This window comes from Poecilia formosa, unplaced genomic scaffold (assembly GCF_000485575.1).
Source record: "Poecilia formosa unplaced genomic scaffold, Poecilia_formosa-5.1.2 Scaffold19, whole genome shotgun sequence".
In the NCBI taxonomy this organism is placed as follows: Eukaryota; Metazoa; Chordata; class Actinopteri; order Cyprinodontiformes; family Poeciliidae; genus Poecilia; species Poecilia formosa.
Window position 1 is genome coordinate 656,249 of NW_006799958.1, and position 16,441 is coordinate 672,689.

A 16,441-nucleotide genomic window follows, 5' to 3' on the forward strand; every position below is an offset into this window, starting at 1 on the left:
GCTAACAAGAAAATGTCACAGCATATAGCGGATTGCTAATCTGGATATCCTAATCTGAGGTGTGCAGAGGTTTCACTTCTCTGATTGTCTGCAGTCAATTTACTTGCAGATTCAGTGCCGTGAACACCGCTACGCATTCAGAAATGGCCCTCGGATGGAAAAATGTTGCACCCTCTGAGCGAAGATAAGGTTTACGGTTTGAATGTGTTTTTTTTTTCTATCTTAAACAACCCGCTGCGCCGGTTTCTTCTCCTCCTCTGAAAAACAGATATCTCGGATAGTGCGAGTATTAGACTTCTGTGGCACAGCCTCGACTGTGTTGTTGGTTTTTCTCTCTTTGGGTGTGGTTTTACTGCCAGCCGCTGGAAGAAAGCCTACAGGAGGTGTTTCTGTCCAAGCCCGCGCTGTACACAGGGCAGCTTCTGGTTGCAAAAGAGGTCACTCCTAGTCACTCCCTGCAGAAAATGGATAGACGCATTTAGACTTCCACTAACGCCCATGTACAGTATGTTCTGTACATACAGGCAAAACAACAAAGATGTGTAATTAGAGCATGTGCTCAGACAGACACTTGGCTGCTTGGGTGGGGTGGTCCTCAGAGATGGGCGTTTTAAATGCTGTCTATCTGCTCCCATGGAGAGCAGAGGGAAAAAAAAAATAGACGGGCGAAAGGATAGGAAAAACAAAACTTGCACAAAAGGGTGTGGATGTTGATGGATATTGAAGATGTGTGGCACTTAAACAAACACATGTATGCACACATACACAGCTCAGCACCGCTTCTAATAGGACCAAACAAGGAAATAGTGGGGGTGGAGGGAATCAGTGCTGCGTCTCGGGTGTGGTTGATGTAGTGGGCCAGCAAGACAATTAAACCATTTGGCTATTTTTACATAATAAGACTTAATGTTGAAAAAGTGAAAAATCCAACAGCACGTTGGATAAAACTGTGATGAACTGCTGACCTATGTTGGGTGTACCCTGCCTCCAGCCTGATGACTGCTGGAAATAGGCTCCAGCTCCCATGCAACGCTGCAAGGACAAGCGTATGGAGATGGACGATATTTGGATGGGTAATAATTTTGAATGCATTAGAGATGTTAAGCCTAATGCCAGTTTGCTGAAAAAATTGCAAACACAAGCAATCTTGGTATCTTTCTAACAAATATATGTCTGTGTAAACCAGGTACATCTTTTAATAAGGTTGGGTCTTGGGGCCACGTCTTTGTCTGTATGTATATAAGGGATTTGAACTCCATATTACTGACTTCTACTTTTACTTTTCATGCGAAACTACCTCCTGATGCATTCTGTCAAATCGCCTCTTTACCAGGCACCATGTCCCACCTTAAACATTACTGTAATATTCAGTAAAACTTTGTGAAACTCCAAATTAAATTTGAATACAAAAAAAAAACACAATCTACATAGATGATTAGGTCTCTGAAGATTTCTTCTGTTGCTGTCCTTTGCAGAATGAGTTAGAAATCAAACAGTTGGTACAAACTCCTGTCATCTAACTGACTGAATCTGGTCTTCTTTCAAACTAAGAAAACATTATTATCAGCAACTTCCTCATCTTCCGTTGACTATGCTGCTGCAATTGACATAAATGCTTCGTCACATTGCTATGCTTTTGATATAGCTTATTATGTGTCAAGATACGTAACAAATGTATTAAAAAATGGACTCATCAATGTGTTTGAGTATTGAGTCTCCTTCGTATTGGCACACTGGTTCATCTGACCCATCACAAATAACATCTTATGATGTGCTACAACTGCAGGGAATCATCAAATTCATTCACATAAACAGTTGTTGTTAATCATACTAACATTCTTGTATTGATTTGTGGAAAAAACTATTCCAACTTTCTGGCTCAAACTTGTGAAATGCAGTCCGATATCAGCAGCATTCGAATCAACTAGTGTCAGTGAGAGCACTCGAAGAACTGTGAGCATCAATATTACTTGGAATATAAATGTTTTAGCTGATGAGTTATTCAATAACTGATCTTAAATCACAAGTGTTTTTCTCTTTGGTTTTATTGATTGTGTTTTATTATTTAAAGTTCTTCATGTATATTTTATATACCGATTCGATTTTAGTGGCTTTTTGATTTGCTGTCAGCTTGGCCTCGTCACTCCTAAGTAATATTTTAGATTGTAAGTTTTTTTTTTTCTTTTTTGTTAAACATTGTGTGAATAAACAGATCCCGCTTAACTTTAAAGTCAGCATTGTTCTCTTTAAGTTCTCAACACAGACGTATAGAGACACACACACACACACACTCTCACACTCACTCATACTCTCCTGTGCAAACGCGCACAACGCAGGTTGGCCACCCGCTTTCAGTGAGGGTGGCTACCCTTTTCTTTCACTGCTGTCTCCCTGTCTCCGGCAGGAGGTTTCCATGGAAACAGGGCTTGACTGGAAACAACAGGAGCGAAAGAAAGAAATCCGGTGCTCTGCCCACCTCTCCACCACTCCTCCTTTGTGTCCGTCGTTCAGAATGACCCCCCCACACACACACCAAGCCCTCCCCCCCCCCCCTTCGCTCTCCCCCCTTCCAAGTGATGCATTTCGAACTAATTACAGGTTTTTGACGGGGCTGCTGACCACTCTGCATGTCTTCATCCGTGACAAGAGCACAAAACCTTTAAAAGCAAAAGTCCAGCAGAGTTGAGCATTATTTTTTGTGCGCGCCCCCCCTTTTACCACCACCCACTCCCCCCCCAGCCCCTTCAGTAATAACACCATGTCTGCTCCTAACTCAAGACCATTATTATGAACCATTATGGCCACAGTCTCAGCTGAGAGGGCAGAGGAGGTGAAGTCCTGATAGCTTATAAAAGCTCAAAGCTTCACAGCAGCTAGACATTAGTGAGCAGCACTGTATATGTATCACCATATATGCTCTGTCTGCTGGGTGTTTTATCTCCAGACAGAAAATCTTTGCCATGTTATTTCAGGATTGATTTTTTCTTCATTTTTTTTCCAGCTTAATTGTGAAATTGCTCCAATCCTGCAGATTTTAGCACCTTTCCTTTGACAAGTACTCCCCAGCACGTCTGTATTTATGTATTTTTTTTTTTTTTTTCTTGACAATGATTTCTGGAGTACTCCAGGATGTTCCCTGCTTGTGTCCATGGAGACAGAAGGGACAGTATCTCTGTGAGCTTTGGCAAAGAATCTGAATTTCTGCTCAAGGACAACTTGGCACGAGGATGTAACTTTTTCATATAGCTCCACAAGTTTGATTTCAGATTTTGCAGACGTTTGATCGTTTTACGTTTCAGATCTTACCGATTCAAAGAGTCATGCTTCAGTGACTTGAGACTTTTTTTTTCTTGAATCCAGTAAATTAAATAGATGTGTACAGTAGCACAGTGACTTGAAGAAGCATTAATACTGCTTGAATCTTTTCACATTTTGTCAGATTTTATTTGACGTTTGTGTGACAAACCAACATTAGTGCAAAATTCTGAAATTTTGAAGGCCACCATTTGTTGACATTACAGATGCAAGTTTTTCTTAATTTGTCTGTGCAACAAACAGACAAATGTGTCGTGTTTGTTGCCATGTAGACTAAAACTCTTGCCATTTTTCTCAAACTGTATGTAATTTGATGGAGAGTGTCTGTGAGCATAGTTAGTTTTTCCAAGTCTTTCTAAAGCATCTCTGTTATGGGTCTGTTCTAACATACGACTATACTTTATTATAAATCATTGAATTTCACTTCCAGCTGTATGTTTTAGGTCATTAGAGATTCTGACTGGTTTATCTCCATCATCTCCAACCAGTTTCTCTGTCCCTGCATAAATCTATTGCTACCATCATTATGTTTCACTGCTGGAAGCATAATGATGTTTTTACCTATGCCTGTTGTCTTAGGTATAAAGTAATTTATTTTTTTTTGTCAGATGTGATCAAAGCATCTTCCACATCTTATTTTTTACACCCTACAAGGTTGCAAATTGGACCTCTTCCACCTGTGGAAGTGGGCGAACAGCAAACACACCTGTTTGCTGCTTTTCTTGGTCTTCATGATGCTGGCTGTTTTCTAATGTTCTCTAATAAGCCTGAGGCTTTGACTAAATACATTGTTACATTGAAATTTTAGGAAGTATAATGTGACAATCTCGTGATTTTCAGTGGGAATGAACATTTTTGCAAGGACAGGCGCTCAATAGAATGATGGTCATGCATGCATTTTCTTGTTAGACTTATAAAATATTTTTTACACTGGCACAATGATAGATTCATTTAATGTTTCCACAACTGCACTAACAGCCAAATAGTGCTCCACCCCTTTTCTTATCTCCCAGAGTTTAGGCTAGTATAGATTATATGTGTGTGTATTTTTTCATGCCCTCTCTTTATTCTGTGAGTGTGCAGCCGCTGGGTTTAGTGTCATGGTTGGCTGCTCTGTCCACAAGTTGGGCACTGGAAATATACCAGGACTGAGCGCTCTGCAAAAGGCGTACATATTCTATTTGACAGTGATAAAAATGACTGGATGTGTTTAAACTGAAAGAAATTGAATTATTTCATTACACTTAATAATGCTTTTCAGCACAGACGATGTGATCCGGCTTATAAGTTTACAGCTCGGGTGTCATGTGTCTGACTCCTGTGTGTGTGTGTGTGTGTGTGTGTGCGTGTGTGTGTGTGTCCCTGCAGTACACACAGACCCCAACGGCCTGTCACCGAGGCAGATCAAAAGTGACAGCGATGACGATGACCTGCCGAACGTGACCCTGGACAGCGTTAACGAGACCGGCTCCACGGCGCTGTCTATAGCCCGGGCTGTGCAAGAGTGAGTATCGCTGTCTCGTTTGATACGTGCCGTGCAGAGCTCTGCAAAAACAAAAGGTGAAGTCAGTTTAGCAGGTTATTTTTTTGTTGTTTTTGGAAGGAAGAGAGCGGGCAAAAGAGCAAACAGCCACAAAGGAAGTTGAGCCAAGATAGTGGTGACCTCAGAACGAACTTGCCCAGACTTGCCTGCTGTTGTGACCCTTTTTCCAACTGTCTTTGCAAAAGAGGTGCATCACATCCCTCACAGTTTCTTAGCAACCAAAAGTTATTAAAAATGTTTCTAATGAAACCATTTTAACATCGTATAGAGGAGGGCTTACAGATTTGTTAGAGGCTTTCCGTCAAGTATCCTAAAATTGCGTTGGTGTCAAATGTAATTTTCTTTTGACCTTTTTTTTAATCAAATAAATAGTGCCTTCTGGTGTTTGACATAAAATGAACACGAGCAATGAACCGTTTTGTTTTCCTTTGTGACTTCTACTCCCCTTTTCTTTCAAATTACATTTTTAACTCCAGCCTTTAAGGTGAACTTTGACCGTCCCTCGCTGGTCGTCCATTCTAACAATAGCTTTTCACAACTTCAATAACAACAACAACATTGTCGCACAGAGAGTCTATTGCATCATGGTTTCTGTTTTTTTGAACCCGGTGTTTCTTCATGCCACATTCCTAGAGTGCGTGGCATCAAGTGTGAGAGAAATGGATCAGAGAAGTAAGAGATTCATTTCACTGGGCTTCAAAATTCAAAAGAGAGTACACCCTGTGTAAATTCTAGGGTTTCATGTGCTTTCTTTGGCTCAAGTTTTAGGGTGTACTTAGTTTTTTGCAAACCTTTTCACAATGGCCCCGCTTTTGCTTCGGAAATTTTGACTTGACATGCAGTGTGTGGTAACAGATTTTGTACAATTGAACTAGATAATTACATAACTTTGTACAATAAAATCCTAAAGCTGCTTTTATCATTTTGTGTCTAGAGCTGCATTTCTGTTTCAGAGGTCTGACTCCTCAGCTCTCTTCCGCTGGGGTGTGTGTTTTGTAAATGGTGGTAGACTCACACAAATTAGTCGACATTAGTCTTCAGTAATTAGCCTCGGTTTACAACATTACAACCAAGTTGAGATTGCACTGATAAAACACTTGCGGCAGATTTTAAATGGTTGAGATTTCTCTTTAAGACGTGCACATTTTCTAGTTTAATTTGGTAAAAGTTCATTGAAATTAGAAATTTATATATTAATAAATAAATAAATATATATATATATATATAAACCGTTGACAATAGTTTATTGTGTTATTTGATATTTGTTACAAAATACAAAACATCATATCTGAAATTCTGACTTCACAAGTCAAAATTTCACTATATCTAAAGATACGTCAAAAATATTGAATGTAGGCCTTTTAAGCAGTTTATCAGCACACTGTGTTAACTGTAACTACAAACAGTATGGCTAGCTTCACTAAATGCAAACACTACTCTCCGTTTGTTTATTCATATTTAATGCAGACCGTTAGCCTAGCTTTATGGTTTCCAAAAAGATGGTTAATGATAGAAATACTCCTGCTTCAACATGGTTACCCTTCCAGGTATGTTGGAGTCACCTCCAGGTCAAGTTGCTATTTTTAGGCAAAATCTTACCAAATAGCTGACTCACTTGGCTTCCTTTTGTTGCTAAAGAAGTTCTGTGTGAGACAAGAAAAACTAAAAGGCTATGTGTTGTTATGTACCAAACCAGTGAGCTTTATACCAGTAGCAAAATGACAAACACCGGTCAAAGTCTAGGTCTGTTGTAGCAGCCTGAGTGAACAGCTAACGTATCTTTCCGTAATGTACAACTTCATTTTAGATTACAGGTTTCGTGCTTGTGTTCAACATAATGTTTTAACTCCTCAAATGGAAACCGAAAAGAGCTATCTGTGAGTTTTCTTCGCTCAGTACCAGCAACCACACTCAAAAGCGTTGTGCTGTCTAGTGGCACTGAGTTTGTTGCATTCACTGATCAGAAAAGACTGAATTTCTGAGTTTCTGAGCATCCAGAAGCCGATTTTGATCATCAGACAATTTATGGTTGCATCCCTTGAATAAAGAGACAGTTTTTTTTCCAACAGGATTTTTTTTTTTTTCCATAGGAATTTTATCTTCGCAGGACACGAAAACTTGAATTTCCGTAGAGTTGTTGAGCATTTGACTTGCACAAAAGAGAAATATTTCCAAGAAGACTAAAAGATCATACATGTCAAACACGTCTGGCACGCTTAAAAGCAACAAAAATATGTACGTAAAGAGGTACCTCGGTAGCTTAAACGTTTTCCTCGATGACCTGTTGTCGGAGCTTTAACTTCACGACCTGCTGCTCGAGTGCTCCTCTACTTTCCGACGCATCTGTGTGGGTGTGAATCTATAAGACTGTGTGCATATGGCTCAGACATCAGCTCCTGCGGTGCCAGTCCATCTGTGTCGAAATGAAAAGACTTCCTCTCCAGTGGATGACAGCTTATAACATTCTGATCCAAAGCAGGAAATCAGAAGCATTCAGACGCACTTGGCTTGGTCCCGCCATCCGCCGCCGCTGCCCAGAAACCCTGAACAGTCAAAACTTTGAACGTAGTCAAACTCCAGGAGGATTTTTGTAGAATTAACCGTAAGGAAATTACTGGAGGAGGGAGGGAAAATTCGACTAATGATGCAACATCATTAGCAAGGCTGAAGCCCAGCTTGGCTTGTTTTTTCATGGTAATGCTCCAGCTTACAGGGTCGACATTTGTTTGTACACTAGCTCTATTAAAACGTACACTAATTAAACCAAATGAGCTTTTGTGCGACACATTAGGCCTTTTTAAGAAAAAAAAATAGCAGGGTCACTTTGCTCAGAAGTAGAGGTTGCCATTTCTCCGATGCACGCAGGGACTCACTCTAGGATTCGGGTTTCATCGCAGGTTATTGAAAGGGACAGGCGTGCCCCAGAGTGCCACACGTGGGCACTGGCTTGGTCAGAGGACAACAGAGGTTGGCAGAACCCAACCTTGCACTGCCCAAGCTTTCACTATGGAGATAAATCACCACCCTGGATAAGCAATACCCTGCCAGGGCCTGCCCACACGCTCACTTCTCTATGTGCAAAGTGCAAGCTGTGTGGAAACTGTGTGCATGCTGTGTGTATACGTGTATGCATGTGTGTGTGTGTGTGTGGGGGGGTGGGGGGGTTAAAAAAGTATGCGCACACACTTGTAAGTATTAATCCGCGGCATATGTGTGTGTTCTGTGCCGTTTGATTGCACGTGTCTCTGCACGGTGGACGGAACAGCTGGTTCCAGGGGGTGGTCGGCCATTGTCAACAGGAACACAGACTCGCGTGTTTGTCTGCGAAAAACAAAGCAGTCTGCTGCGTTCTTGAGTTACACGCCGGCCTGGTGACAGGAAAGGAGAGAGTGTGCGCTGCGTTTTGACACAGCACACGAGCTCCCTGGACATCTTCACAGCAACCGAAGCCAGAATTTTACTCCGCCGTGTCGCTGTGTTTCCTGTTTTCCACACTTTTATAGCTTTTTTTTTTTTCTTTTTTATATGCTTTAATTTGGCCCCCGCGTTTACACAAGCGGCCCCGCTCAGAGTGCGTCAGGGAGGAGAGGTGTTAGGGTGGAGGATGGGAGTGCCTGCAGCCTCCAATCCAGGTATCCATAAATAAATAACTGAGTGAAAGGAGAGAGTTACGGTGTGTGTGAGTGGATCATGCTCTTCTAGGGCAGCCTCCTCCATATTCATGCGTTTCCTTGGGGACGGCTGGATGGGCTATTGTGGAAGAGCGAGGGTGAAGGAGGGAGAAGGAGAGAGACAGAGAAGTGTGCGACCGCGTGCGTGTGCGTTTGGGAGGAGTAGCCTCTGCTGAAGCCTGGCCGGTCCCCAAGGACCCAGTGGCCACGCAACAGAGCAGGTGGACTGTTGAGACGTGGGGTAAGTGTCCTCCGACAGGTACGGGAATGCCGGGCGGGCTGTCTCCCAAGGCACACATCGAGTCAGACGCTCCTTTTTTTTTTTATTTTCCTGTTTTCCTGATAAATCCACAACTCTCTTTGAAAAGCAGTTTTGTGTGTCAGAGCTGTTTTGACCTCAGCTGCCCGTGAAAAACAGGCGCCATGTTTGGGTTGTGAGTATTCAGGTGACAGGTGAGGAGATGACGGGGGTGTAGGGAGGGGGGGGGCGGTGGAAAGGTTGGAGAAGCAGATGAACTAAAGCAGAGGTCAGTTCTGTTTGAAATCAGTTTCATCTGCACTTCCTATTTTTCCCTCTTCTGCTTTGAGCGATGCAAACAGACACATCCATTCGACCAAAAATGTTACTCTGACACAAGTTTGGAAGCAGCGAGAGTTTGCCTCTGGAATCTCATAAGAAAATAAATCAAATTTGTGTTCCAAAAGAGCTGCGATTTGACTAGAGTTTGAGACGGAAATAGAAAGACAATTATATGCAACTTATTCTTGCGTACGCTGCTTCGCCAAAGTATTAACACCCCTTGAACTTTGTCACATTTTTTTTTTTTTTTTCCACGTTCCATCCACAAGCATCACCGTATTTTGCTGGAATCTTATTATTTAAACCGAAACACTGTGACTGTTAAGCTTTTTCCTCCGTGATTTGTTTACCTCTGTGCATCTTGCCATCAACTCTGACCAGTTGCTGATGGAGAAAATCATCCACGCAGCATGATGCTTCCACTACCATGAAGATGGTGTGTTTTAGATTTCCCCTCCACCACAGTGTTTTTGAATGTAGGCTAAAACGTTTAGGCTCATGTGATCCACATGGCTCATGACAAACTGTAAACTGGACTTGTTTTCTTTCAACGGCTTTCTTTTAGGCCGTATTTGCAGATTAAACTAGCAGCAATAATAGTTGAACCGTTGACACATTCTCCTACATGAGTTGTAGATTTCTCTAGCTCCTCCAGAGTTCCCCTTGGCCACTTCTCTGATTAACCCTTCATGGCCTAAATTTCAACTCTCCGCCCAGATACTTTTGCTTATTTTAATTGTACACAGTTCAATGTCCTGTGAGTAAATATATTTACCCATTGATCCGTAACAACTGGAACTTTCAATATCTACCTAGTTATTTTCTCACTTTATTGCCTATTAAAAGAGCGCCCCTCAGATTAATTTCACTCCCTGCTGCAGCTTGAGGTGACATTACCGTAACAACCCGATATCGGCTGGAAACGTTTGGAATTGTTCAGAGTGTTGCAGAATTACGGTACGGCAAATCTGGCTGGATCGCCTGCGCTCAGTTTGCCCTAGAAGGGTTTAATGCTCTTCCTACACAGTCCATGGGTAAGGCTTCAGTTTTGTCAAGCCCTTCTGTTTTTCGTCCATGGATTGAACTGCTCTTAAGGAATTCACTTTTATCTTTTAATGGAATATTTCGTGTCCATGTTTTAGGTGTCTTCCTGGTTCATTCAGTTGTTTATATCAGCTGTGTTGGATCTAAAAGCTGAAGGACAGCGGCCCTTACGGCAGGGATTTGGACACCCCAGACGTAAAGTCATTAGTTAATTCCTTTTGAAGATGTTTATTTAAGCAACGCACCTTTTCGTGATTGCGGCGTCAACCTGTGGCGAGGGTCAGTGGTTGTCAGACGTGCTTCTAAACTCATGTAGTGACCACAGAGCTGAAATACTGTTCATCCCTGCCGCTCAGTTTGGCTTTTTGACCTCAGCCCCCGCTTTTATGAAATCACCACTATATTAGTACTTAATGGTTATTCAGTCATTAAAATCCCCAAAATGTGTAGTGATGTAATCTGAGATTGTGAAATATTTCTTTTGAAAATTCTTAAATGAGGTCATAAAAGAGCAAAACAAACCATCCTCATCTTTTTTTCTTTTTTTTTTCCCCTTTTGGATTGCACAACGTCTCCCGTCTTTGTTTTTCCATCAAGCTGAGTACGTTTTTGTCTGGCCAACAATAATGCTAAGCAATTAAAATGTTTTACTTTTCATAATGTGAAACAGAAATTAGGAAGTTGTCGAGTTTGTAAAAAAAAAAAGTCACTTTTTTTTTTACTACCACTGTTTATACGGTTATATTAAGTGCTGTCACAAAGCAGCTGTTGTGTCTGCAAGGACTGAAGTATTTTACAAATTTTCATCAATACCTAAAGTGAGCAAACATGAACATGATGACAGAATCAGCTGCAGAAAAAAAAAGTTAATTAATTGATGCATCTGCTTGTTGTAAGAAAGAGCAACCAGAATAGAAAGATTTAGACTTTTCTGGATGATATTATAATCACGAAGTTAGAGTCAGGATGAAGTCAGAATGTAAACATCTGCCTCATCTGTTCGATGTCTGAGCCCAGAGTGTTTCCATTGTAAATCCTGGCGCTCTGCTTCACTTTTCCCTGGCAGACGCATTTTCTCAGACGGTCCCATACGCTTTAGATGGTGGCCTGCAGTGCCTTGCAGAAACTATTCATACCTTTTGAACTTGCTTAAATTTGAGCACGTAGCACATTGAGAATCTTGTAATAGGGATTTTTTTTTTAATCAAAATTTAAGAACGAGCATTTTTTTTTTTTTTACATTTTGTGCAAAGAAATAAAAAATTCTGTATGTGTTAAGCCTCATTGTGTCAGTACCTTCAGCTGCAAGTCTGTTGGGTATGTCTCTACCAGCTTTTCGCGTCACCTTTCTATTAAAACTTCTTGAGAATCTGTAAAGAATCATTTTCAAGTCTCTCGTCACAGACTCGGGTCTTTTTGACACACAAATATTGCTTGATTTAAGTCATCCGGTTGTAGCACAGGCTGTACCTTTAGGGTCATTTTGGGTTTTCTTCCAGGAATGTTTTGCATTTAACTTGACACGTTTTCACGTCCGATCAGCTTCCCTCTCCCTGCTGAAACAAAGCAATCCCGCAGCATGATGCTACCGCCATTTCCCACACCTGGGATGGTGCGTTCAAGGCGAGCCGTTTTATTAGTTCCGCAACACAGACCACTTTGCATCTGATCAGAGCTCCTTCATCCATGTCAGCTGCGCTCCCTTCATGCTTATGGCAAACTTTAAACTTTTATTTTTCTCGTCCTTCAAATCTGTGGAGTGCCTGCCTAGCTGTGCTTCTATGCCCATATGAATACAATGTATTTCTGTGACTTCTGAAGGCAATTTTATGCAGTTGGTTTAATTTAGAGGCATCAGATTAAAGGGGCTGAACACAACATATAACATATAATACATCATTTCTCTTTCGCTTCACAATTAACCACCCCTTTACGTTTTTCTACCACATAAAGTCCCAAAGAAAACTAAAGTTTGTGATGGTAAAGTGAAAGGATGTGTCAGTGTTTCAAAGTGTATGGTTACTTATGAAAGCTGATGTAAATGTACGAGTTATTTAACTTGGATGGCTTATGAAAAACATCATAAATTCACGTGTTTTTGTCCAAAAGTCAAATTTCAACATCCGGTCGCAGCGCTGTTTGCGAGCGAGGAGAGAGCAACAGAGTAAGAAAGGGAGAGGGAAGTATGAGTTCGCTTCATATCTGACCCATGTGCTCATTTCCTGTATGGCTTCTGGTTGGTAGGAAGCCAACAGTAACAGGTGATTTGTAATCATATGCGTGTGGATGTGTGTGTGTGCTCGGTACATGACTGTAATTCTGTCTCTCTGTGTGTGCGTTTCTCTCACTGTAGGGTTGTTCAGTACGCCTGAGCCTGCGTTTGACAGCTCATGCTTTTGGTGAAAGACAGCGAGACAGGAAGTGGGTTGTGTGTGGCGGAGACAGTTCACAGGAGGGCCTGTCTGGCAGCCTCTGCTCCTCTTTCAAATCCCTTTAACATGATCAGAGCTGTTCTTCCTTTAAAACCCCCACGCGCCCCCCTCCCACAACCCACTCTCTGACCCCCTCACCTTTTCCTCCGTAAATGCAGCGCAGCAAACTCCACCGCTGCTCCGAGAACCCCGTTAAATATATTTCACAGATATTACTCCTCCTCTTAAGTAAACAGAGATCCTCTTGTTGTTTCTGCGTAGCGTATCTCCTGCCGCTGGGCACTGGGCTGGGTGTGTGCTGCAGTCATGTGTTTATCGTTTCATGAAAGGTGCTCCCTGTTCTGCAGTCAACAGTCTGGGGAGAGGAATGAAGTCCGCACTATTACAACCCCTGGGTTCTTCTTCTTCTTCTTCTTCTTCTTCTTCTTCTTCTTCTTCTTCTTCTTCTAACTTTGTTGTTTCAAGCGACTTCTGATGAGGCCTGCAAATAATAAGAGAGGACAGTTAGACAGTTTAAAGCTGTGCTCCAACTGCATTTACTGACTGGGGGTTTCCCATTTCTGGCCGTGAGGAATCATAAAATCAGCACTTAATTTAGTGTCATGAACTAACTGGGGAATTATTGTATTAACTGGATAAGACTGAGGAAAAAAAAAAAAAAAAGTTTTATTTTCCAAGTTTTGATGATCCAAAATGCCTCTCTGCTCAGCTGCCGCTGCAGATGCGCTTTTGTAGAGCTGCACTGCCACCTGCTGGCAAAGTTATGTTTCTGCTTCTCTGTGCTACAAAATCTATAGATTTCCTCTCAGTCTCAATGTTTTCTATATAAATAATTTTATGGTAGACAAGATTACACAAGCAGCATGAAAATGATTAAAATAAAATGCATATATTGTTTGAACAATTTATTACTCTTATTAGTACTTTTATTTAGTTTTTTTTTTTTTAAAGGTCACTGTTAGCATGCATTTTCAAACTAAGATAAGAAATAAAAAATACATTTTTTAAACACAAGTTTGCTTGGTAAATGCAGTTTTTCTATGTAAATAAATTATTTAAATACAATTAAAAAGCATTAGCAAAAACCACAAGCCTACCTGCTGTTACTTATATTTTGAATGGTACGTAAAAGGTTGAAATGTCATTTTGAACAAACATTTCTTGTTCAAAGTTTCTCAGGACTCTGGCTTGGCTCCTCCAAAAAATGTTGATGCTACTTCCAGTCAGAGGAAACGTGTTGAGAAACTGGAAAATGAACTTTAAGAGAAAATCTTCCAGCTGTATGGATACATTTGGGATTCACAGTATGAATATTCATTCTGTGCAATGGTCAAAATGTGCCGGTTAAAGTTAGCGATAAAACACCCTATTTCAATCAAACAAGTTTAGAATATAATGTCTTTTTTTTTTTTCTTTTAACCTTTTAAAACCTCCAAACTAACACATTTCTACTGAAGCTGTAAACAGATTACCTGAGAAACATGAAGGAAGCAGCTGAAAACATTCGTCAATCTGTGCGGTGGAGTGACGAACAAAGGAAGGAGGGAAAAAAAGCACTTTAGTCGGATCAAACAAAGAAAAGAGCGCAACCGACTGAAAGAAGACGGAAAGGTCACATTTGAATAATTGTACACAGTATATTTACACATTCTTACAATCTTCCATCGCTGTAAGTTATGCAGAATCTTTCAAGCAGAACGTGTCGAGCTCGGTTTTCTGTCAACGATAGCGACGTTGTACCCACATTCTGTTGCTTCCGAGTTTCCAATCCTCGGCGGCTAGCCGAGGACAGCCAGGAAAGTTAGCGTCACCGTTGTCAGGAAAATTTGTCGTCCAGCAATTGGCCACTTTTCCAGTTAATGGTGTAAGTCTTTGTTGATCAGATTCAACGTATTTCGATGGTTGCCAGTGTATTGGATTTTGCTGTCATGTTGGTGTTCTTGTCACAGCTTTCTATGTCTTTATACCGACTTCTCTTGGGCCCTGTGTGTCGCAGCTCCATGTCGCCGTTCAGTATTGACAGCATCCGACGCCCCCGGAGGTCAGAGTCTCCTGACTCGAAGAAGCGAAGAATCCACAGATGTGACTTCGAGGGTTGCAATAAAGTGTACACCAAAAGCTCACATTTAAAAGCACACCGGAGGACACACACAGGTCAGTTCACCGTGTCTGAAAAAGATGCCATTTTACGTAATACTGTTGTTCTTCTTCAGGCCTAAATGTGGCTGAGGTGAATGTTTTCTGAAAGGCGTTTTGTGTTGCATTTGTTGAAACCCTGAAACCCTATTAGAAGCTAGAGACGCTGAGATTTACTGAGGTTTAATGATGCTTGTGAAAAGTAAAGGAGATGAGAAGAATGAGAGGTTTTTATTGTTTTCATTCCATTTCAAACAAATATCGAGAATGAAATCAAAAAGTGAGAGAAAACATCAGCATTTTGAGCAAAAAGTCAAAAATGTTATCCAATGTTTAAAATTGAAATCTTAAAAAAAAAGCTAAAGATCTTACAGCCAGTGTTGAATTTGTTTGTTTATAATAGTACTTAGTGATTTTCTTTTTTAAGTTTGTTTTCCAAGTATCTGAAATTTATCTTGAGCATTTAGACTTTATATTTGGTCTTTCTCCTCCTTCCTTTTTTTTTTTTACAAAACTCGTCTACTTTCTTCTCCGTCTTTTTTCTCCTAGTGACTCAAACAGCCCGTTATCAGAAAGGACGTTTCATGAAAATAATAATAAAAAGAACTATGTCTCAAAATTGTGGCCAAGATAAATGTGTCCCCGAATTAACAGGAGATTACTGATTACTAAGTAAAACTTCCTCACGCTAAAAAAGTAAAGAAACGATAAAAAGAAATAAAAATGCTTCAGGTATATTTATTTTTGTTGGACTTTTTCTTACGGAATAAATGCATTCAAGTTAAAAGTTGGATTTATCAAAAGTTTCAGTGTAGGATGATGGCAAAGCAATAAATAATGTATTTATCTTAAGTATTTATAGACATCTTTACTATGAGGCTCCAGTAAATGTGATGGTGAAATGAGACACTCCACGTATATTCAACCAAAGATTTATGATGTTTTTTTCATTCCTTTTTTTTTTTTTATTTTTTTTTTTACAGTTTTTATTTAAACTGTTGGGAAGTTATTTATTATCCAGTTGTAACGACTTCTACAATAAGTGGGTCAGAGGAAGCTATCGTCATAAATTATTCAAGTAGCTCGAGGCTTTAAAGAAGAAAAAAAAAAGAAAAGCATTTTCAGAAATCTGACACACCAGTTGTTTTTCTCTTTGGTAACAAGAGCGTGATGAAGAATAGTTTGACACATTTTTTCTAACCCCTTTGCTAGATGCAAAAACTCCCATGGAAACATTTTGTTAAAAAATAACCTCGAAGTATCTGTCCCGTTAAAGTCCGTGCAGGAAAAACTATTTGGCAGATCAGTTGTATTGTCTGCGATGGTGTGGAAGATGTGACCCGTGCGTCTGCTGTCGTCCTTCTGCAGGGGAAAAGCCATACAAGTGCACCTGGGACGGCTGCACCTGGAAGTTCGCCCGCTCCGACGAGCTGACGAGGCATTACAGGAAACACACGGGCGTCAAGCCCTTCAAATGCGCAGACTGTGACCGCAGCTTCTCCAGATCCGACCACTTAGCCCTGCACCGACGGAGGCACATGCTGGTGTGAAGCACAACGGGAGCGACTGAGAGAAGATGTCAAACAGAGCAGACGCAGCCACACACATGCACACGCACACACGCAGACGCACGCAGGCAGCCGGGGGAGCGGGATCTCCCTCTGAATGTTTTTCAGCTGGCCTGGATGCCCAAACTCACTCACGCATACACACACAAACA

The 16,441-nt window shown here is 41.0% G+C and overlaps 1 protein-coding gene across 2 annotated transcripts in view; it reads left to right on the forward strand.

The window, feature by feature from the left end:
- Positions 1 to 16,426, forward strand: part of klf12b (Kruppel like factor 12b) — a 47,825-nt gene extending 31,399 nt beyond the window's left edge. For both annotated transcript variants that reach the window (XM_016669008.1, XM_007547164.2), the window contains 3 exons: positions 4,684 to 4,819; positions 14,582 to 14,739; positions 16,090 to 16,426. In XM_016669008.1, coding sequence (XP_016524494.1) covers positions 4,684 to 4,819; positions 14,582 to 14,739; positions 16,090 to 16,271 — 476 coding nt within the window. In that variant the 3' untranslated portion in view covers positions 16,272 to 16,426. The remainder of the gene's footprint in view (positions 1 to 4,683; positions 4,820 to 14,581; positions 14,740 to 16,089) is intronic.
- The last annotated feature ends 15 nt before the right edge of the window (positions 16,427 to 16,441 follow it).